Here is a 24,411-nt window from a genome sequence, read left to right on the forward strand (position 1 = left end):
GCTTATTAAACAGGATATGTGCAATAATAGAAAAAGCCAGCTGGTCATGTTTTACGGGAAATATAAAAAACAAAACAAATGACTAACTTATTTGCAGGGGGAGGAAGTGATCAATGATAGTTATTTTCCAGAAGCATCTCAGTTGCCATTACCTTGACTTTATCCATCACAGGTTTTCCATCTTCTGGATCTGCTTCCTTTTTCCCCAGGCTATCAGCCAAGGCTTCTACAGCATCGTCTGGCACCGTGCCCTTCTGAAAGTGCATTAGTGGATATATTAAGTAGGTGGTTAATCACTCCCTTTAAAACATATGCTATCAAACAATTCAGAAAGGCATATCATTATTTCAGACAAAAGGCACGTTACCTTTTAATAACTTATCAACTGAATTAGAATCCATGTTTAAAAAACAAAATGTTTAACATTTGAGCAAATTTGTTATATTAAACATTGTGTACAAATTATATGTTGATACTGTGAAACTTACAAGACCTGACCCACAGTTGGTTTAGAAATAAGAAAGACCATGGATTGAGGTGTACCACAGAGAAGCTGAATACCAGGAAAGAAGAAAGACGTGGTCTTTATGGAGATCATTCCATAGATGGCACAGGAAAGACTTTCAGAGCCCACAAGAGGGCATTCCTCTCCATTTCCTGTGGGACAGCCTGGCTCGTCTCAGAAGAGGAGGCTCGGATGCCTGTTTTCTCCAAGGGGCTTCTACTGACCAAAGGGGATTCAGGGCTGGTTCTGGTGACTCTGCCTGTGACCAACTAACCTGAATGGCACAGTGAGAACTGTCTACTTTTGGTCCGATTGTTCAAAATGAAATGTGGTCCCTCAAAATGTAATGAACTCTGGCCATGCTGGTATTTAAAATGACATTGGATGAACACAGAGGATAAATAGTGTAAAGGGAAAATAAAGCGAATGATCTGTACATTAGTGGCTCATAAAAATCAACTTAATGATTCATGACCAGGACTTTTCTTTTTTAATGAAGAGAACAGGACCAGGCACAGTGGCTCACACCTGTAATCAATCACAGCATTTTGGGAGGCCAAGGAGAGAAGATTGCTTGAGCCCAGGAGTTTGAGACCATTCAGGGCAACACAGTGAGATCCCACCTCTACAAAAAGTTTTTAAAAATTAGCCAGGCATGACGGTGCATGTCTGTAGTCTCATCTCCTCAAGAGGCTGAGGTGGGAGGATAGATTTAACCCCAGGAGGCTGAGGCTGCAATGAGCTGAGATCATGCCATTGCAGTCCAACCTGGATGACAGAATGAGGCTCTGCCTCAAAAAAAAAAAAAAAAAGTGTAACAGTGTGTATATGTGTGTGTGTGTGTGTATTTATAATGCATCATGCACAGAAGGGATAAATACTTTTTTTCTTTGAGACGGCGTCTCGCTGTGTCGCCCAGGCTGGAGTGCAGTGGCGCGATCTCGGCTCACTGCAAGCTCCGCCTCCCGGGTTCACGCCATTCTACCGCCTCAGCCTCCTCGTAGCTGGGACTACAGGCGCCCGCTACCACGCCCGGCTAGTTTTTTTTGTATTTTTAGTAGAGACGGGGTTTCACCGTGTTAGCCAGGATGGTCTCGATCTCCTGACCTCGTGATCCACCCGCCTCGGCCTCCCAAAGTGCTGGGATTACAGGCTTGAGCCACCGCGCCCGGCCAATACTATTCTTTAAACTGCTGCTTCCAGTGTATAGGGATGGGAATGCAATATCAATGAATTTCCCACTGTTTTCTTGGTCAAACAAAAGTGTAAAAGTCCTTGGGTCAAACAATCTCAGAGTTTAATCTTATTATTAAAATCTCTGACCTCACAATGAGCACCTATTAAAATTTTAGGGTAAAAGTATGTTTCTGTTTTATATTTTAGCCATCATTTCAAGCAAGTAAAGCTTTTTTTCTGATAAACTGCGCTGCAAAATGAAAGATGACCAAAGAGAGGGAGTCTAGGAAAGTGATTTAGCACCACCTAGTGGCTGAACACTGTATGCGTTTTATTCCCAAGAGCTCCAAAAAAAAAAAAAAAAAAAAAAAAAAACCCCGGGGTTTTTAACCCTTTTGGGGTTACACCTAAATTAAGCATTAAGTAGTAACAGCTGCAATACTCTAATCAAGGACATCAAGAGTTGCACTGGTACCCAACTCTTATCCAAGCAATGTGAGTTGCTACATGATTTAAGACACCTGCTCACACTACAATTCTGTTTTCTCATACTCTATGCTACAAAATCCTTGGAAACCACTGCTTCCCCAGACCTGTGCCCTTTGCCAACCTCTTGCTTAATAAATTACTGAAACAGTTAAAGAAAACCTAGGAGAAGAAGCAGACTTAAGAACGAAGGAATCTGGAAACAGGAGTAAGGACTAAAATTTCTATTTCTGTAATATTTGATATTATCAAATTCAACAACTACAACTCAGGTCTCTGGGTTTCCTTAACAAATTTTCTTTTTATACACACAAGAACCACCCAGGGAATGCATTCATCTCCTTCCTCTGGTCTGTCTTCCTTCAGCTCTCTAATCTGCATGCCTTTCTTGAGTCCTCTGACCTTTATTACACTCTACAGCTATTCTTTCTGGCTTTCGAGGGTGTCACAATCCCAGAAATGCCAACTGCCTCAGTGACAGTAACCTTGGCAACCATGGCCAGAGTTGGTGGAGTTGAGGCTCTGGAAAGGAGGATGAGGAAGGGGAAAACAAGAGCTTTTTTTGTTTTGTTTTGTTTGCTGTCGAACAATCCAATGCTCAGCTCTACAGTCAGGGTAAAGTTGAGAAGGAATTGAGCCCTCTAAGGCCCTGTTGGTCACACTTGGCAGATGAGGTAGGTGGTGCAGGTGCAGGTTTTGGTTACACGAGTTCTGCTGGGGAATGCTGGCTACTGTTGTTTTGACTCCAATCACGGCCTCTGTGCCTGCTTTCTTCACCAGAGTCCTTCTAGAGTCCCCCCTCCTCTCCTGTTCTTTACCACTGTGGCCGGGCACCCATGTTGTAAAAAGTACCTGAAGAGTACCCGGAAACCCCCCACAATTGGGGAGGTCTCATATCCACACTAGGCTTGAAGACAGCTGAGAGCAGGGGCCATATCTTTCATCTCAGCTGAGGCTCTGAAACATCAAGTGGGTCAAGGTCAACTCAAAGCCTCATTTCTCTCATCTATTATAGGAGGATGATCAGGACAGACTTCATAGTGTCCTTGTGAAAATTTAATGGGAAGACACTGCAAAGCATTTAGAACAATGGCACAGTAGATGATGAAAGTTAGGTGTTCAGAGGGAAGAGGTACTAATTCTGCAGTAATGAAATATAATTCCCTCAGATGTTATTCCCTGAGTCAAATTCTATCATTAACTAATGGGGGGGGAACTCTAAAATCAAAAGAAAACAAAGATTCAGCTTGTTATATATTATACTTCATATGAAAATTAGAAAGTGAGAGAGACGCACAAAAAGAAGAAGGAAAGAGAAAGAAATTGAGTCAGTCTCACCTCCTGTAGTGGGGAGAGTGGGGAGGAATCATAATGATTTTAGTGCATGTTATTCTACCAGGAAAGTCAGTAAAAAGTAACTTTGGGCTTTCGGTGGAAATCCAAATAGGCTTAAAAGATGCAGAAAAGTGAAAAAGCAGGATTATCCACAATAGCTGAGGAACTAGAATTTCAGAAGAGTAGAGAAAAATACAGTTGGGAGTAATTTAATTAAAAATTTAAATCTTAGTCTGAATTTCTACAACATCTCTGAAGCTCAAAGAAACAACAGATACTATAATTATATCAGATTTTATTTTTAATTTGTCAGAATAGATAAAATCATGGTAGAGAGCGATGGGAGGAGGAAGAGCACCTTCTCAAGCCACTGCTCAAATGCCCAGGGAGTCACTCACCAAGGTAGCTGGCTCGGGTGGTGCTGACTGTATACTACACATGGAGGTCCGAGACACAGCCTCCGCCACGGGAGCTGGAGCAGCGGCCTTAGATTCCTGAGGAAAGATGCAAGTACTCTCAACAACTTTAGAAACATTTGGTTAGTAAGACTGAGCAATGGTAGACCAACAAGACACTCTGCTACATTATATGGTGTGAACATGATTCTCTTGAATACCTAAGGATTGCTGAATAGTAAATAAGTCAAAGCATGCTAAGACTCTTCAGCTGCCATTTTTTCCAACTTGGTTTTACTTCTCACCTTAGGCAGGTTACTGAAACTCGCGACACTGAGTTTCCACATATGTAAAAAGAGAACAATGACAGTATCCACAGCTGAAGGGTTCGTAAGGGGCCTATATGAGACAATGCAGGCAAAGTGCTATGCATAGTACCTGGGAACACAGTAAGCTCAATACATTTGAGCAATTATTGCTATTATTGCTATTATTTAGTTGTCATTATGTATAACAAATATGCCTATTATGTAACATAGCATTATGTAAAATACTGTATTTATATAAATCTAAGAGCACTTTATATACCGCTATGTAGGAATGGAAGGTAGTAATAATAAACCACAAGTTCTCGAAGTGTAATCCCTGAACAGCCTCAGCACCATAAGAGCACCTAGAAATGCGGATTCTTAGACCCCCACCCCATGTACTAAGTCAGAAACTTTGGGGGTAGAGTCTAGCAGTCTGTGCTTAAAAAAACTCTCCAGCTGATCCTGATGCATGCTAAGGTTTGAGAACCACTGTCCCATCTTATTTTATCACAAGAATGAAGTTTCAAGGCTGGGTGCGGTGGCTCATGCCTGTAATGCCTGTAATCCTCCCTTTGGGAGGCCGAGGAGGGTGGATCACTTGAGTCCAGGAGTTTGAATCAGCCTGGGCAACATGGCCAAACCCCAGCTGTGCAGAAAATACAAAACTCAGCCAGGCATGGTGACATGCACCTGTAGTCTCAGCTACTCAGGAGGCTGAGGTTGGAGAATTGCTTGGGCCTGGAGATTGAGGCTGGAGTGAGCCAAGACTGTGCCACTACACTCCCAGCTGGGAGACAGAGTGAGACCCTGTCTCAAGAAAAAAAACAAAACAAAACAAAAACAGAAGCAAACCTTTAAACAAATTGTTTTAAATCTAGACATTTATGGAAGCCTATCCTATAGGCAAGGTGCTCAGCAGATGGTCATCAATAGGAAGGTGCTCAGCAGATGGTCATCAATAGGATATGATCTCTTCGTTCAAGGAGCTTACTACCCATTTAAACTTGGCATAAATGTTAGCGTTAAAGAGGGACTAAAACAGCTAAACTCTTCTTTGTCACAAAGGCCTGAATAGTGATATATAAAAAAAGAACCTACAGATCCTCTGCCATGTTGTGTTCTGCTTAATAAAGGTTGGATGGATACAGTTTAGGGGGGGAAAAGCAGGAGATAAAGAAAGCCATATCTTAGCAGAGGCTTGAAAGGATGAGTAAGACTTTAGCTGATCTAGAATTAGAAAGAAAGGTCAATCAAGACAGAGGGGCCAAGTGAGAAAAGCCAGGGACGCACACATACTTATTGTTCAGTTTATTGACACAGGGACACAGTTTGGTAGGAAAGAAAACAGGGTCAAGAATATGGCAATAGGAACTTTTTTTTGTAGGGATGGGAAAGACATGACGACAGACATGCTTGAGAAAGAATGAGTCCGATGGACATGAAGGAGACTGCAGAAAGGCCACTGCAACCCAGAGGGGAGGGGTGATGACAGCTCAACCAGGTCAGTTACCGAAGCTGGGACAAGAAGGAAGGCATGGCTTCCAGAGCTCTCCTGAAGGAGTCATTGCAGGACTTCAGTTGCAAGAATATCAGGGTTAGGTTGGGGCAGAAAGCACATCCAAAAAGGAAGACAAAAATGACATGGAAAAAACGATGGCATATTAGGCTTTCTAATAGACTGCTTCATGCTAAAACAGTTTGTCTCACTTTTTTTTTTTTTTAGGGTCACAAACCTCAAAACTAGAGATTTATATGTTTAGAAACGTACTTCTGTCTTTTCAGTTGGCTTAGATGGTTTTTCTTTATATTTAGACGGGTCAAAATCTTCTGAAAGTTCATCAATGAGCTCTGATTCACTCCGAGCCTGTAATATAAGAAGTTCTGTATATTACAAGGGGACTCTTTTTTATTTTGCAAAAAAAAAGTTTTCATGGAACAATTATTTTCCCTGATTAACACAATGAGGCCATACTTAACACCCAAAGCTAATTTATAAAGGGCGTATTTTTTCATTTATCAACGTTAAGATAAAATTTTCATGAAACAAATAAGAAATACTTACAAAACACCTCAGTACCGCAAAAGTATTAATGGTTTATTCGGTCAAACGTTTCCTTGATATTTTAGTTTCAGAAGAATTTTGTTCGAATAAAATTGCCTGTTCTCTACAATGAAGATCTGTATAATTTTTTAAAATGTGATTATTTTCCTATTTCCTCATGACTTCTCTTCTGAATAAGTGAAAACAGGGATCATATACTCTGTTCATATGATTATGTGGGATTTTGGCAGGAAAGTTCTGCTACCCCTTGTTCTTTCAGGGGAGTGGTATTAGTTTAGGGCATGTGGAGACTGTCACTAACAACAGTAACATGATAGAAGGGCATGTGACTCAGACACTGGGACTCAGACTGGACAGCCTGAGTTCTAAGTCCTGGGCTTGGCTTGCTATTTTCTAGCACCTTGACCTTGGGCTATTTACATAGGCCCTCTGTGTCTCAATTTCCTCACTGTAAAATGGGAATAACAACAGTACCGTCCTCATTCACTGAGGACTCACAAAGATAATATCCAAAAAGCATTTGGTGCAGTGCCAGGTACATAGCAAGTGATTAATAAATGTTGCTGATTATATGTGACAGGTTAGTACCAACTTAAGGCAAAACAGAATCATCAGAAAATTTGATCAGGATGGATGGTGAGAGTTACACACACAGCCAGAGCTTTTCTTTTCCTTTTTGATCTTTATATTCTTGAAATGCCTGCACTGTGGTTTGTATACAGTAGGCATCAAAAAAAAAGTGCTAGCTTAATCTGACTTCAGGGCCCTCTTGACATCAGTTTCTAGTGTGTAATAAATTTTACTAGAAATTTATAGTCCAGTAATGATTTTTGAGGAAGATCATCTTTTTTTAGCAAATTTATTTTATTTTATTAAAAAAAAGAAAGTATATAATGAAAAAATACAATAAAATAAGATCATCTTTAAAATATAAGGAAAGGAGCCACACAGGTATCAGCCAAGTGTTACCATCTCCTCTGCACTGGGTTAGCATGCAAGTCTGCACAGTGAACTCCGGACTGTCAAAATTATCTTAATTCATACTTTACATGTCTATTGTTCTTTAAGTATCGGAAAAAAATGTATTTCCTAACCTTGGGTTTTTCTTCAGGCTCTGGCAATAGTGGTTTTCCATCTTTATCCTGTAAATAAAATTAAAACTCATTGGAAATGAAATAGAAAATTTTGCTTTCATGTCCCATCAAGTTTGTTTCTGGGAATTCCAGGATATGAGATGTCAACTAATTTTTTTTCTTAGATTCACATGAGTTTGTGTTTCAAATTTACTTTTTATAAAGTATTTAAAAAGCAGCTGAGCTGTAAAAATCAAGATACTACCAAATAGAATGCACATTTACTTTAAGTTATTAAAAAATGTTTTTCATCTGTTGGATAGAGTAATAGGAAAAAAAATTCTTTGGCAATAAAGATGTATGTTTATGAAAGCTTTTAAAAAATCCCAGTTCTCCAACCTAGAGTGAAGAAGTGGATATCATTCCTATAACACTGTTTAGTTTTTTTGGATACGAGGTTTCATAATTTAGAATTGTAACCATTTTCCAACATGTGTTTATATGCATGGTTTCAAAAGTAAATGACAAAAATGTAATGACAGGAGTTAGTCTACCATCCTCACTATAATCAAAAACAATAGCAACAAAACCACCTTAACTTAGCATACTGGTAAAGCCTTGTACATTCATATCTACCCCTCAGAAGACCTATGGTGCTTTTATCCATATAGCATTAAGAAAAAAAAATTATCCCCAGATTGTTCCTTCTGAGTTTAAGGATCTTTTGTAAGAATTGTTAATAAATAAAACATTTAAATTTGTGGGACTTTTAATGACCACATGGTCACTACTTAGGAAGCCAGGCAGGGACAAACTGTCCCTCAAGGGGTCTAACTGTAGGGAGCAGAGAAAAAAAGGTTCAGGGTTTTCAGAGTTAATATCTGAATGGGGGACAGGTATGTCCTTTGACAGTGTCAAGGGTACAGATGCAATAAAACAAGATGCAAAGGCAAGATGCTGTTGTCATGCACTGTGGCTAAAAATTTACCGTGGCTGGTTTTAATCTGTACTCAGATGGGATTGTTTCATCATCCTCACCACACTTCTCTAGTTTTTCTTCTTTAGCTTTTGCCTGATGAAAATGGAGGGGAAAAAAAAAGTAGTTGGATAATGCACATAATGAGATGATATCACTTCCTCTGTGTACTTCCTGAGTGTTATAGAGAAGACCAAATCTGGTAAACGCATCTGGAAGAACTTTGTAAACTACAAAGCACAAGACCATGGTGGGCAGCTGTGAGAAAGGTAGCAGTGGGTGACTGAGCAAAAGCAGCCCAGCCAGGGATCCCGGGGAGCTACCCTGTTCTGCTTCCAGCTGCTGTGACCTTGAGAAGTCACTTAGCCTTTCTTTGGTCCAGTCTCTTCAGCTGTAAAATGTGGCTACTAATAACCCTTATCTAGCTCACTAACTTGTGAAGATCACCAGAGAAAAGTAAATAAAAAGATTCTTTGAAGACAGTAAGCACAGTGCAGCAGTTAGTTGCAATTATTTTAATGGCTTTCATCTGTCTTACTCAACGAGGCCTGCCTAAGGAAGGGAGAGGAAATACGACTAATTTTCACATTAAACCCAGTTCAGAAATGGCAGAAGCAGCCCATCACAAATCTTGGCTGATTCATGTATAACTTGTTTTACCTCTTTTAAAAGGGCTCCCTTCAATAATGCCAGGACTTCTCTAGCTTACTAAACCATGAACAACTAGCTGCATTACCAATAAAAGTGTAGTTCTATAGTAGATCACTGACTGCTACGACACAGCACTTGCAATTTAACCTGCTGGTGGGTAGTGTGAGTCGCATAATATGTAAGGAGTACCTATATCAAGGCGTGGATTTAATTTACAAATCAAGGTAGGAGGTTCACTTGGCATATTCCAACCCAACCCACGGCCTCCATCTGCATCTTAGCCTAAGAGTGTGGTTCTTTACTGATTGGTTAGTTGATTAATTACTACTTATTGAGCACTTTTAATGGAACAGGCACTGTTCTATGCTTGCGTTTAGTTTTACTGTTTTACAGAAACTCTCATTAAAGGATGAAGTCATGGTTTCCTTTTAAACATTTCCAGTCATGCTCTATTTGGGCATCTGGAGAAATCCTATCATGAAGCAGCACTCCCCAGGTCAGGGTACAGCAGCCTTCAGGAACATCCAGGGCCACCTGTATTAAGATGGTCCTCCCCACTAATCTCAGGCTGTGGACAGTGAGAATGACACATGCAGCCAGAGCTTTTATTTTCCTCTTTGATCTTTATATTCTTGAAATGCCTGCTCTGTGGTTTGCATACAGTAGGCATCGAAAAAAAAAGAGTCTACTGAATTGAAATGGCACTAGACTAGGCAGCCACACCTAAAAATGTGGGAGACTTATAATGGGGTATCATTATAGAATAAAAAACTTTTATGTTATGGTAGATGACAGGAATACTAAGTAGGCATGGGTTTCCTCTCTGGAGTATTGTGTGGTTTTCCACAGACAGCTCTCTATTCTGGGGTGTGCTGGGGTGTGCTGGGGTGGCAATGGACACTCCTACAGGCTGATAGCGACCTTCCTGAGCCTTCTCATCACATCAGACTATCTAGGATGTAAAGGACCCACTAAGTCTGGTACTAAGAATTCAGGTTAAGAATCTGGAGGACTGACAGATCCTCTTTAGAAACATTTGTACTTTGTATATGATTAAAAAGGAAAACTAGTGATATGGTTTGGCTGTGTCCCCACCCAAATCTCATCTTGAATTGTAGCTCCCATAATTCCCACGTGTCATGGGAGGGACCCGGTGGGAGGTAATTGAATCATGGGGGCAGAGCTCTCCTGTGCTGTTCTCATGATAGTGAATAATTCTCACTAGGTCTGACGGTTTTATAAAGGGGAGTTCCCCCTTCCACCATGTAAGACGTGACTTTGCTCCTCATTCACTTTCCACCATAATTATGAGGACTTCCCAGCCATGTGGAACTGTGAGTCAATTAAACTTCTTTCCTTTATACATTACCCAGTCTCCGGTATGTCTTTATTAGCAGCATGAGAACAGAATAATACAACTATTATGTCATAAGAATGGAAAAGAAGAGTTCTTTTTGCTGGAATATTAGTTTGCTGCTACTCTGAAGTTTTCTAGAGGAAACTTAATACATTCATACGCATTCCCAAACTAGTTACCCACATGCTTATTTTATGTCACTTTTTTTTAAACATATGCTTATCTGCTTTTAGTCACTCTTAAGACTCCTTTGATCCTGGGGTTTATAACATGTTTACACCCTCCCTTCCCACATTTATTATCTCTCCTTAAGGGTCTGCAAAAAGCCTGAGACAAAAGTGCAATATACTTGTGGCCCTGTCGCCCTCAGGTGGTAAAGCCACCACTCAGCTTGGCCTCCTGACTCCCCACAGGGTTCTGCCAACACCACCCTTTCCTCAAGATGACACTGCTTCTGTCGGCTACTCTAAGTAATGTATATCTCACATTGTGTTGTAATTAAGTTTCCCTTCTTCCCAGTACATTACTTGGTCCTGGAAGATAGGAACTGCTTCTCTTGCTCCCCTGCGTTCACCATCACAAAGCTTATCATGCCACACTGTGGCCGGTGAGCCCTCCAAGAAAGTCGAAGATAGAAACTGGCCCATCTTAGGCCAGGGTAGTCCTAGACTCAAGGATAGCTGCTGGTAGTCAGGGAGACTCCTCTTCCCTGATGATTCAGAACAGGAAGTGACAGCAGAGATGGGGCATTGTGACAGCAGTGCCTACCAGCTCCCCCAGCCTGAGCTGATGGAGGCAGGGCGAGCTCCTGTGGATCCCAGGCTGCCTTTCCATCTCCCCACAACACTGCCTTGTCAGGAATGGGCAACTCTCTCTTTTCCTTCCTCTTTCCCCCAAAAGGACCAAGTTGAAAAATTCTACAAAAATTATAATTTAATATTAAAACTTTCCTACACCAGATATAAGCTTGTTTTGGTTCAGAGGCTTGTTAAGATCTTGGAGTGTGGTGGGATAAACACTTATCAGCATTATTCTCTAAATATGCAGGAGCTCTAGTTACGGAGTAATCGTTGCTTGATTTTAATTTGAGACAAAATTTTCAACATCTTTCCCCATAGTGATAAATGAAGGATCTTCCCACTCCTTGTATAGACATCTCCCTCTCTTATAAAGAGAAGCACCCAGAACCCTTCTGAAAATACAAATTTCCAATTGCCAAACTTCACTATTTCCCGCCAGGCATTGCCTCCTTGTTATCTTGTTTAGTCAGGTGTCATTGAAGCTCTAGCAAGGGAGATTCATGCTCATTTCAAATGTTAAAATTCTAGCTGTTTCACAAGCAATCACTTAACTATCCCTCTTAGTTGCTAACAACTCAGCAATAAATAAGGCACAATGAAGAATGTTCACTTTTACTCTCCAGCAAAAGTTGTGCAAGAATTCTAAACATGCAGAATGCATTCAGTTTTGTAATGTGCAGACTAATACGCTTTGTAAATCAACTCTAAGGTCAGTACCTCATCGACTTCCTTAATCGAGCTGAGGTCGAGCTCAGGTTCTGCTTGCCGGGTGCCCAGTGAAGCCGACAGAGCCTCCAGTGCTTGATCGCTCATTGTATCCTGTTAAAAGTAAAAAATTCTGTGCATGAAAAAAGACATCTCTGGAGCCTGAACAATCCATTTACTTCTTTGTGAAATACATTTTAGATTATAAACTGAATGTGGATTGGGGAAGTGCTCTAGAAAGGCAAGTTTATTTGAAACCTTGCAAAAGAGAGAAAGGAAAAAGAACTTACCAATGAGTGGAAATTGGGGCTAAGACACGTTTCTATAGTAACAGCGTTCTCTGGGGCACACTTCACCCCTTATTTGGTAAGCTAGACATAAAGCTATAGTAATATTATTATAAAATACTCTTAACAACCACAAAAAAGAAGCAAGCAGTAAACTGTTACCACCTTGTTTTTCTTTTTCTAAAACTGTCTCTAAAAAGGCTTCTGATAACCTTTAGCAAACCTGCTAAGCTGAAAGCAGGGAAGCTTGAAGTGGCCCCCACTGCCTTCTTCTCTGAAGGCACAATGGCTGATCGTTGGAGGAACTCCCACTCTCAGGGGTGTGGTGCTCACCACTGTTCCCCAGCCTGCCAGATAAAAATAAACTGTCCACTCCAGGAGGGGAGAGGCACAAGCAGCTCTGATAGAAACTGTTCCTGAGCATTATCTTGACTGTTTGCAGAGGAGACATGTGTTCCCAGCCAGCACAGAGCTGCAGGATTGCCTTTGCGATTTGTGAGAATTACGTCATAGTGAAATACAGCTGAGAGTTGGGGGCAGTACCAGCGACATGGTGTCCCTCTAGTGATCCTCAGTGCTCAAAGTCCTTTAGAAAATCAAACTTGAAGGTTTTATGTTCCAAGAGTGCAATTTCTCTGGTTTCTGCCCTTCTGTGTATCATAATGGTGAGATGGTCTTAGGTGACAACCAAGACAACTGTGCTAAAATCATTCCCAGGCAGTTACAGAAACACACAAGGCTTGCCTGGAGATGATTAATATAACCCTCATTGGCTTCCCTATTCCGGATAGACCTGAGAGGGAAAAAATCATGGCTTCTCCTCATGGGTAATGCGCTACTGGCAGCTTCCTGAATGAGCTAGATCAGGCTCTGGAAAGCAACTGCTGTCAGGTAGACTGTGATTATACCTTCTCCACCTTTCTTTTCTTCTCTTGGGGTGGAGCAGCACTTCTGACTGTCCCTGCTGATTGAGCTTTTAAAACTTCTGTAGATTCCTGAAAATAAAATACTAAAGATGAGATTTACAGATGAGGAAACTTTAACTGGAATAGCCTGAACTAAAAAGTTATTCTTTTAAAGTTCAAAATAGTTCCTAACAAGTTTCCCTTAACAACACTAAAAACAATACCTCTTTTTCAGTTTTCTTTCCAGCAGCTGTAGGCGACCCACAGGTGAAGTCAGATGACAAGGCATCTATAGCATCATCTGGCCCCATGGGTTTCTAAAGAAACAGGCACAGTGATGGGTAACTTATGGGAACTGCTGAAGTGGAAGAATGGATAATAAAGCTAGCAAATGAAGAATGCATTTTTCTAATTCCTTTGCAACCAAATGAGATGTGTTAATAAAACAACTTAGATCAAAGTGTATGTTTTGAAGCGAGCGGCTACTCACTAAGTAGGTTTAGTGAATACTCACTAAGTATTATTTTCCACTTCCCCGTTTCTAAAGGAGTTACATGTTAGAATATTCTCATTCTATTATTATGAACATGCAGTTTATCCTAATACTTTCTTGCCTTCATTCTCCTTCCCCTCAGAAACCCTACTTATGGGACTCAGGAGCACTGAAACGACCCTCACACCAAGCCCTTTCTCTGAACACACAGAAACTCCATTTGATTTGGAGATGAGTTAAATCATAATCCTCAAATATAGAATTGATAGCCCTGTTCCCCCAACCAAAAATATAAAACATATTAATTTAGATCAGAAGACATGTATGTAAACTCACCAAAGAGTCTGGAAGAGGCCCTGTGATCCCTTCCGTTTTCTGAAACAAATATTAATTTGATGATGTTGAGAAGGCAGAATTAATCCTTAAGATGGGCAAAATGTATGGCCCATTGTGGGTTGAACTGTGCCTCCCACCCCAGATCTATATGTTGAAGTCTTAACCCCAGTACCTCAAAATGAGACCTGATTTTGACATAGGTTCCTTATAGAAGTAATCAAGTAAAGGTGAGGTCATTAGGGTGGGCCCTACTCCAATATGATGCGTGTCCTTACAAAACGGGGAAATTTGGACCCAGAGATATGCATAGAAGCACAGAAGGAAGATGGTGTGAAGAGACGTGGGGAGAAGACGGCCATCTATAAGCCAAGAATAGGCTTCAAAGATACCTTTCCCTCACAGCCTCAGCAGGAACCAGCCCTGCTGACACCTTGATTCTAGACTTCCAGCCTCCAGAACTGTGAGACAATCAATCTCTTGTTTATGCCCCTGATCTGTGGTACTTTCTTACAGCAGCCCCATCCAACCAATGCAGTGAGCTTCAGAGTAATGACAATTTCACATGCATCATTATGTTTTCTAACTTTTAAACATTGTAAAAATAATGACATGGAATTATATTCTAAAGAGGAAACAGTGAAATAAAAGTAAATGATTATTTAACTTACAGCCAATAGTTCCCTGTATTTTGGAGGAATTGTGACTTCTCTTTCACCCAATTTCTCTATGTAGGTGGAACTCATTGGATCCTGGAACAAAATCATACACATAGGGATATTATATAATTAATTAGCTGAGAATGCTATATGCATATTCTGAAACTAAAGCATGATTCCATTATTAATTTATGGAAGTACTGAGATGAATGATAAATCATTAAGAAGCCAACAATTTATACAACTACATTTCTAAGTTTACACAAATACCCATATTTAATTGGCTTAACTCATATGTAATGCTAGAAAATATTCAAAATACTAAAGTTGACTTCTAAATACATTTTGTTTTCAAATGTTTTCATTATCTAAGTTTTATAACCAATATAAAAGAACAGTTAATAAGATAATGAGTTTCTGTATAACCCAATACCCAACTCTATTAGCTTTGTCATTTCTAAGAAAACAAAATCATAGAGTGGATGTCTCCTGTTTAGCATTCTCAAACCAAATTCCCTTTCCCTGTTAATCAGAAACAGCCACCATTCCTAACTTTAGCATATCAATTTAAAGTTATTATAGAACACTTTTTACATATGTAGGTATCCATAAACAATGTCCAGCATTACTTTGCTTATTTTCCAGTGTTACATAAATGGTATCATATTCTACATATCATTCTGCATTTTTTATTCAAAATTATGTTTTTGTAATGTATCCATGCTGATACATGAATAATCCATTTTAACCACTATAAAGCACTGAATTTTATTATCCTGTCCTCTATTGAACAAAATTGTTTCCAAACATTTCACCAGTTCTTATAACTCCTTGCACACATGGGCAAGGCCCCCTCCTGGGAATCTCTCTAGAAGTGGACTTCCTGGTTGAAGGGAACGTTCATCATGAACACCCACCAACTATAGGAAGACTATAGGAATTGTCAGACTTTCACGCTTTTGCTAATCGGATAAATGCAAAGCAGTGTTTCTTCTGTGTTTTAATATCATTCTCCTAATTACTAAGGAGAGTTTCATTTTACTTGCTTATTGGTCAGTCAAGTTTTCTCTCAATCTTCTATTGGGTTGTCTTTTTCTGTTTTTTATTCTTTATAATTTCTAGAAACAAATCCTTTGTTATGTCTGTTGCAAATATTTTTGTCTAGTCTATGGCTTTTTTTTCTTTCTTCTTTTGAGATGGAGTCTCCTTCTTGTTGCCTAGGCAGGAGTGCAATGGCACGATCCCAGCTTACTGCAACCCCCACCTCCCGGGTTCAAGCAGTTCTCCTGCCTCAGCCTCCTGAGTAGCTGGGATTACAGCCATGCACTAACATGCCTAGCTAATTTTTTTTTGTATTTTTAGTAGAGACGGGGTTTCACCATGTTGGTCAGGCTGGTCTCGAACTCCTGACTTCAGGTGATTTGCCTGCCTTGGCCTCCCAAAGTGCTGGGATTACAGGTGTGAGCCACCATGCCTGGCCAGCATGTCTTTCTTATAATACCAAGGAAAATACAATTTTAGGAATAGGGATAAGCTGAGGGTGGAAAATATTGAGAAATCAAAACAAGTTCTAGTCCATTATACCTAAATCTTGAGGATGGAAAATAAGTGTGTGACCCAGTGGACCGTGTCCCAGTGTCAATCTTAGCACAACAACAAATGTTTGCTAACTCAATGTTATAATGCAGCTGTGAAAAGACAAACCATTTCCATCCCCAACACTAATTTCTAGTTGCTGTCTTGATACTGACATCATCCTGTTTCTATGCAAATGACAGAACACTAGACATTCTTTTTTTTTTTTTTGAGATGGAGTCTCTCTCTGTCACCCAAACTGGAGTACAGTGGTGCGATTTCAGCTCGCTGCAACCTCTGCCTCCTGGGTTCAAGTGATTCTCTCCTGCCTCAGCTTCCCAAATAGCTGGGATTACAGGCGTGTACTACCATGCCCAGCTAATTTTTGTATTTTTAGGAGGGACAGGGTTTCACCATGTTGGCCAAGTTGGTCTTGAATGCCTGACCTCAAGTAATCTGCCTGCCTCAGTCTCCCAAAGTGCTGGGATTACAGGTGTGAGCCACCGCGCCGGCCTCACTAGGTATTCTTTTGTATTTCATGACCATGGCCTTCTTTGCTCTCCTACCTACTGAGTATGAATTTTTACAGATATCAAGATCACATACTGAAACTTCTGGTCCAGTATACGTTGTATTTTCTTCTTCAGTTTCTTCAGGTCCTCCTAAAGTATCTATTAAGTCATCCAAAGCAGCATCCATGCCTGACTGGAAAAGGAAGAACAGATATTTAAATGTTATTTGTTACACATATTTCACTTTTAGTTTAACTACAAAAAAGCCATTCTGTGTAGAAAAACCACCAAACACCAAAAGTTCTTCAACTCGTTCCCCAAAATAGTTAAAATCTGGTCTCTAACAGACTTTACTATTTAAGTCTCAAAGTACAAATTCTGGGTGGGAAAGATAAAAAGCCACATTCAGGCAAGAAGCACAGTTTCAACAAGTCTACAGGCATTACATACATGAACAAATGTATAAGTTCATTAAACCTGCCAGTCCAATGCACTGATAGTTAAAAAAGGAAAAGCAAAACAAAATACAGGGAGTTATAACCATGTTGCTCTAAGTGGTAAGGGAAATGCTTGGTATTTATTGCTTATCAGTACTTTTACAGAGTTTCAAAGAAAGAGCCCCTAAAAATCTCTATATGGTACCTCTTCCAAATATAATCTATTTCATGAGTGAAATCACTCTGTATTATTTCATTCACGTTTTTGTTGTTGTTGTTGTTCACTTGCTTGCCTGAAGAGGTTTACAAAACAGAAATTACCTGAGACATTAAACTTACAAGAACTCACAAGTTTACTCTGTCAATATGGGCTTAAATCAGTATAATTGATGTGGTTTAACTCGTGTCTCCACCCAAGTCTCATCTCGAATTGTAATCCCCATGTGTTGAGGGAGGAACCTATAATCTCCATGTGTCGAGGAAAGGAGGTGACTGGATCATGGGGTGATTTTCATGCTGTTCTGATGATAGTGAGTGAGTTCTAATGAGATCTGATGCTTTTATAAGTGTTTGACAGTTCCTCCTTCACACGCTCTCTCTCCTGCTGCCTTGTGAAGAAGGTGCCTGCTTCCCCTTCCAGCATGACTGTAAGCTTCCTGAGGCCTCCGCAGCCACACAGAACTATGAGTCAATTAAACCTCTTTTCTTTATAATTATCCAGTTATTTATAATAGTGTCAAAACGGACTAATACAATAATAAATAAGAGTGCCTCTATTTTTTATGTTAAGGATGATTCGTTATGAACAATAACCTGCATTGAAAGGAGAAAACAACAGTCTAGGAAAGGACCTTGTATTATTTGATTTAGATGAAAAATAATTATTTAAATTGTCTTTTTTTTTTTTTTTTGCAACTACCATATTCCCCTGACAATTTTAGGACTCTCCTGATCATGGATATGTGGAATACGATTTGAAGGTTTAGACTGATTCTTTTAGGAATTTCAGAATAAAGAAGTACCTGACTTCTTTAGTAATACCTCTGGTTAAATAAAGTGTATTTGCAGGAGAGAAACTGGAATGTAAACTGCATGAGATGAAACTGGAGTTTTGTTTTTTTTTTTAAAGGATTATAATATCAAGTATTACAAATATGAGTGTGAAAATCGTACTTCCAACCCACACTTTCAATATTAGCTTGAAACAATAATTCATTAAAATGGTCCTTTAAATTACCCCCTCATATTATTTGCCCACAAGAAATCAGATTTGTTAAATAGAGAGCATATGAGTAACTATCTCATGTAGAAGGACACTGCTGTCTTTGTACCTTTCCCGATGGTTTCTCCAGTTTAGATTCAACTGGCAGAGCTGGGGTTAACGATTTCTTTTCTTTTTTCTGGTGAGAATTGAGAAATTAAAAACTCCTTCTTACATACCTTAATAAAACTCAATACTATTACAAATTTTAAAATAAATTCATTATATTAATAGCATTGATCATACACCGAACATCTGCTCTACAGCAGACACTGTGCTTGTATGTTTTATATCCTTTTTCAGAAGGGCTTCAATTCTATTAGTCTCATTTAGTGATGGGCAAAGCAAAGCTCAGATTAGGACACTTTCCTCAGGTTACACAGTAAGGGACAGAATGCAGATTTGAATCTAAGACTGTTTCTTTCTTCGCTGTTCTTCTCCAGGACCCACAGCCAGTCTTTGCAACATCCATGAATTCTTGCTGTAGGCTGCCACTTTTGGCTTTCCTCTCTGGGTCTTTGCCCCCACACATCAAGACTTCCATATTCCTCACTTCGGCATCTCATTACCTTCTCTTTCCTTAAAATGAGTTTATCACTCATCATTGATTCCAATGCTCTATCAAAGATTGCAAATAACTTTTCCATCTGCAGTTTCCATGCTTTTATCCAGATATAATCTCTGAAATGTGACCCTTGGAGCATCTCTCCCTCCCAGCTGCCATCTTTCAGTACCATTCTGATCCTATTGTGGCATCTATGCCCTTTGTTCTCCATTACCTCTGGCATCTCTTTTACTTTGGTCCCCACTGTATACACTGCACATTTCTGCCCTGTGCTGGTGGTCTTATCCAAAATCATTCTCTATGGTCAAGGGCAAATGCTTTCAGAGACTGGCAGAAACTAAATGGGTGAAGTTGTTGGGTTAAGAAAAAAGGGGACCATATCCCATTTGAAGGTATCCAAATTCAGGCAACAAAGCACAGGAAGAGCACAGGCTCTGATTGCCAAGGTTTGCATGACAGTTGAGACACGCATGGCTGCCTGAGGCTTTAGCAAGTCACTTCTCCTTGGAGATATTGGATAAGTGAATCTATACGAAGTATGAAAACTATTGTTTGGCACATGCTCGCCACTATGTAAGTACTTGCTATGTAATTGTAAGTGCTAAATAAGTGATGGTTACGATTGCAATGCTAGAAACACTGTGGGGGCCACTAGGGTATGAGCCTGAGTCTGGATAATTGAAACCACTTCCATGATTCAGCCACTACCTCATGCAGATATTCACTCATGTTCTCTCCCGCACCTTTCTCTTCCTTCTCAATGTCTCTCTTCCCCTCCCTCTCTCCCCACTATCTGTCTATTCCATCCACTCTTTCTCTTCCTCTCCCTTTCCTCCTATTTCATTCTTTTCTATTAGAAAACAGTATTTTAATTGTCTTGCTACACAGATTTCTTTGGACATTTCAAACACTAAAATTCAGTCTGTCCAAAATCAGATACATCCCTTTCCTCCTCAAATCCTCTGACATCTGTACTCTTGTCAATGGTACCCAGGGAACTTAGGGACTGGACTGCAAGGTGCCCAGCTCACAAAGGCATTCATTCTCAGGTGCCAACTCTGCACTTGCACAAACCTGACAAAGAGCTCCTAGGGGCCTCCTTTCCCTTACCGTGTGGCTACCAACCTCGTGCAATCAGACTCAGAAGCACCAGGTTATCTTAGATTTTACTTTATCTTTGCCCATTTTAGTCAATCATTTCCTAAAACCTGAAGATTTTTGCTCTGCAATTCGTCTTGGATAACTCCCCACTTTCTTATTCTATCACAGCTGTAATTTAGGCTAAAATATGACTCATCAGGACTACTGAAACAGTCCCTGACCAACCTTCCATCTTCCTATCTCTATGCTATCCACCTACTGCAGTCCCTTAATCCTTCTGCAGCTCGGATTCAATTGTATAACCCCATCTGTTCTCTCGGGTTCTCAATGGCTACCTGCTGTCAGCTGAATCACTACATGTACAAACTCACCTTAGCATTCTCCACTGCAGTGCTCAACCTGTCTTTCTGGTCTTACAGCCCCACCACTCACTTCCTCTGTGCTTCACCCACGTTGGAATGTACTTTGTGACCAGAACACATCTTACACTTTTCAACACCTTGATGCATTTGCAAGCCTGCAATCCCAGCTATCCTTCCATGCCTAACTGAACTTGGATCTACTCTCTCAAAGCCCTTGTGGATTCCCTGAATTAGACAGAATCCCTTCATTCCCCACCAAATAACACCCTGTGGGGGCCTTTCTTAATCTGATTGAAATACAGTCCCAGGTATATTGTCTTTTCCCCAACCCCTAGACAGGCCAGCCTACAGCTAATGCATCCTGCAGAACCAACTATGGTACTTTATTTAGTTATTTTATTTTTTTGAGACAGTGTTTTGCTCTTGTTGGCTAGGCTGGAGTGCAATGGTGCAATCTTGGCTCACCACAACCTCTGCTTCCCGGGTTCAAGCAATTCTCCTGCCTCAGCTTCCCAAGTAGCTGGGATTACAGGCCTGCGCCACCACACCTGGCTAATTTTGTATTTTTAGTAGAGACGGGGTTTCTCCATGTTGGTCAGGCTGGTCTTGAGCTCCCAACCTCAGGTGATCCGCCTGCCTTATGGTACTTTAAACATGCTATGTACTATAATAAGAAGGCAAGTCATTAAATCCTATTTAATGGGAGAAGAATCAGAGGCAACGTAAAGTAAAATGAATTGCCTCAAGTTCCAGCACAAGTCAATGCACAGAATTCCACATAAGCCTCTCTTAATTTTATTGTTTAGTTTTCACTTATAACACTGGTTAATTTATATCTAGCTCAAAACTGAAAATTTTGATTACATTTAAAAATCTATTTTAGCGGGCCTAACGCTCTGCCTTAAATCTATCCACTTTCAAACTGAAAACATTGATAACATTTAAAAATCTATTTTAACGTATCTAATCTTCTGCCTGAAATATATCCATTTTCAAATGATTTCATCTAAGCATTCCTCATTGGCACAAGAGCGTGCTGTGTCTTCCTGGGGTGGGGCTATGAGTCTCAAGGTAGTATACAAGTGATCTATTGCAAGAAAAAAACAATTTTAAGTTTGATATTTTCATTTAAAAGTTTTTGTAAATGTTGCCTTTGCTCCATAGGAGACCTGTATTAATTTGGATAAAATAATGTGCCTTTTCTCCCAAAATCCCAGGGGAAAAAATGATGTTTCAGGTAGATGTGCCATATTTTTACCCTAAAAATCATTTACCCTATGACTTTCTTTACCATTTAACCTGTAGCAGGATATCTGTCCAATTTACAGAAGCAAAAGTATAGATAAAACTATATTAATTTTAAATTTTTCATTCCCATCTTCTCATTCTTCCTTCACTTGATTACTTGTGGCTTCAGATTGATTACATGCTCTCCAAACTGATTACTAATTCTATATTGCTATGGGTAGAAAACGTAGATAACTTCTCATCTTGTATTCCTGGGCAGGGATCGGAAGCAGCTCTTCAAAAAATCTAAGAAAGCTATGCCCACAATCACCCAGCTCAACACATCTACTTCATCCTGAGAGGGCTTGAAATATTTCCTTTGGAAACTTCTCATATCCATTCATGTTGATGTCATGGTTGTGATACACTAGCATCAAGACAGCTGACATCAACACTGAAAGCTGAAAAAGTCTATTCAAATGCTCATGGAAATTTTATTTGCTTTATTTCATACCTATAAATTTGGAATGCAGAGTCTGAGTCAACTCACATTTTAATGTACTTGGTATTGATAGCAGTACCTTATATATGGCATGTATTCAGTAAGCATTTATTGAATATATAAATTTAAAAATTATTCTTGGTATCTTGTTCACTCTCTATCCCTTAAATGCATGCTCTTCATAAAATTTTATATATAAACAATGTTCATTTTGCCAAATGATAGGTTATTTGAGCATACGTTTCTTAGAAACTTGAGAAGCACAGAGGCCCACGTTGCCATCTGCTTGTGTGTGCTCACCTTGTCACCCGGCTTGCCAGATGTTGCAGCGACACCAGCAACACTCTCTCCACCAGCAGAAACCGTGTCTTGTGGTTTAGTCTAAGACAGTGAGGATAAAAGGTTGACAGAGCTAAGTATCTCTGTATGGTTATTATCAAGATTATGAGTTTCAAATGTCACTAACATCTGCCAGTTCACCCACATGGACACCATGATAAGGCAATGTTTACTCACTTCTATTGTACATGGTGCAGTGCTAGGCACCACGTAAAGCTGAACTCAAGAGCCTAAAACGTTCATGCAGGTAACATGAGTAGGTCAATCAGGCTAGGTAGTGACTGTGGTAAACTGGAGTACACATACCTGGTGTAATGGCTGTAGTCAATCGTTGCCAATGTGAGCTCACTGTTGCTAGACAGTCCGATTTTTCAAGAGAAGTTACAATTTGGGATGTTATGTGAAATACCCTGACTTTGATTGCTGGCAATTAATTAAAAATAATTTTTTAACAACATTGTAAGCCAAACAAAATACACATGTGCCTTTTAAGTGGTAGATCACAAATCTGTGATCTCTGATATAAAATATATTGTGAAGCAAGCCCCGTTATTATCTTCCAAGTGCTCTCCATGAAAAAGTATTTCTTGTAGATGTTAATTCTTCTAAAAGCTGGCTGCTATTAACCACATAATTATGGAAGCAATTTCTAATTTTTGGCTCTGTAAGTTCAACTCGTCTACAACACGACCCTAAAAATGCTTTAGGATTTCCATTTAAAGAACCAGATAATTCAGGGCACATATGTTCCCCAGTCCAGGTGTGGGGGGGTCCGGGAGGCAGCCTCAATCCAAAGCTGCCTGTCTGGGAGACAGCAGAGCCTGCTGCCCTGCAGTCACAGCTGGTTATTGCTGGGCAGTGGGAGAAGGATGGAGAGAGCATCCCTCAGGCCTTCTCAGGCCATCCATACATCCAAGTTTCTATAAGTCTATTTGAAAAACCAACAAAATAATAATACCAAATCACTACAATACAAAATATATTCAGCACAGCCCCACAGATTTAACTACACACCTCAGTGTTAACAGGGGAACCGCATCTTATTACCCAGTTGATGTTAAGGTTTTCCTATCAATCTGCTTCATTTACCTTTGGTTCTGTTGATTTCTCTGATGGCTGCTGCTCAGCTGATCTGGAAACTGCTTTTTTATTGTGAGCATCCTTACTTCCTGTATCTGATGCCTGCTTGGGTAGGCTTTTTTGCTGAAAGTACATACACAGGTGCCCACACATATATAAAGACATCATTAACAAGATGGTAGTCTTAAACATAATACTGATACTTTATAGAATAAAAATTGTTCATAACAGTTGTGCTGTCTGTGGTTCTAAAGTATGTGAATTTGAATGAGTGTGATGTACATGTGACAATTTCACTTTAGGTACAAAATCTGAAATAGTGCAAATCCTTCCCCCAAAATTCAGCAAGAATCACACAAATTGTAAACACTGCTATTGCCACATGATGGCACCATTTTAGCTGAAGAAACTAATATCCAACTATTCATTGTAGGGATTAGTTTTGAATTGATGAAAGATTTTAATTATATCCCACCAAAAGATCTTGCCTTATAATTAAGCCCTGATGATAATCATTTACCTCTGTGTGTTCTTTTGGCTTTCCTTCTTGGGATTTTTTCTCATGAACCACAGACAGCTGTCAATTTCAAAAGATTCAACTTGATTACACTGGAATCCAACTTGTAATACTTTCAGACAAGAACAAGAACAAAATTCCAACTAAAACATTCTGCCTTTTTTCAGGAAAAGAACACTTAGGCCCACTCTTTAAGGTCGCAGAAGCAGACATGTGCTATCAGGTTAATAGTAACCCTGTCAGCAGTCTCTGAGAATGGTGATTATCAGAATAATGAAAAATTTAGTATTTCATCTGAATAATATTTTCAAATACATGTGTATCTCTAAATTACTGGTTGTTTTTCACAAACATACACAGATAACACATGAGCCATGTGACTACTGAGTTTGTTGAGAGCTGATCCCACTCTAGAAAATATATT

General features: G+C 39.7%; 1 protein-coding gene across 8 annotated transcripts in view; it reads right to left on the reverse strand.

Moving 5' to 3' along the window:
- Positions 1–24,411, reverse strand: part of CAST (calpastatin) — a 124,634-nt gene that overhangs the window by 20,793 nt on the left and 79,430 nt on the right. For 4 of the 8 annotated variants that reach the window (XM_011989416.1, XM_011989415.1, XM_011989421.1 and 1 more), the window contains 15 exons: positions 23,991–24,047; positions 23,480–23,593; positions 22,352–22,432; positions 18,365–18,433; positions 16,691–16,789; positions 14,522–14,602; positions 13,854–13,892; positions 13,249–13,341; positions 13,028–13,114; positions 11,845–11,946; positions 8,332–8,415; positions 7,365–7,412; positions 5,977–6,072; positions 3,901–3,996; positions 153–254 (listed from right to left, as the gene is read on the reverse strand). In XM_011989416.1, the coding sequence (XP_011844806.1) occupies positions 153–254; positions 3,901–3,996; positions 5,977–6,072; positions 7,365–7,412; positions 8,332–8,415; positions 11,845–11,946; positions 13,028–13,114; positions 13,249–13,341; positions 13,854–13,892; positions 14,522–14,602; positions 16,691–16,789; positions 18,365–18,433; positions 22,352–22,432; positions 23,480–23,593; positions 23,991–24,047 (1,248 nt within the window). The remainder of the gene's footprint in view (positions 1–152; positions 255–3,900; positions 3,997–5,976; positions 6,073–7,364; positions 7,413–8,331; positions 8,416–11,844; positions 11,947–13,027; positions 13,115–13,248; positions 13,342–13,853; positions 13,893–14,521; positions 14,603–16,690; positions 16,790–18,364; positions 18,434–22,351; positions 22,433–23,479; positions 23,594–23,990; positions 24,048–24,411) is intronic. The other 4 variants (XM_011989418.1, XM_011989417.1, XM_011989422.1 and 1 more) reach the window with 3 other exon arrangements.

The sequence above is a fragment of the Mandrillus leucophaeus genome, unplaced genomic scaffold, assembly GCF_000951045.1.
Source record: "Mandrillus leucophaeus isolate KB7577 unplaced genomic scaffold, Mleu.le_1.0 Scaffold353, whole genome shotgun sequence".
Classification (NCBI taxonomy): domain Eukaryota; kingdom Metazoa; phylum Chordata; class Mammalia; order Primates; family Cercopithecidae; genus Mandrillus; species Mandrillus leucophaeus.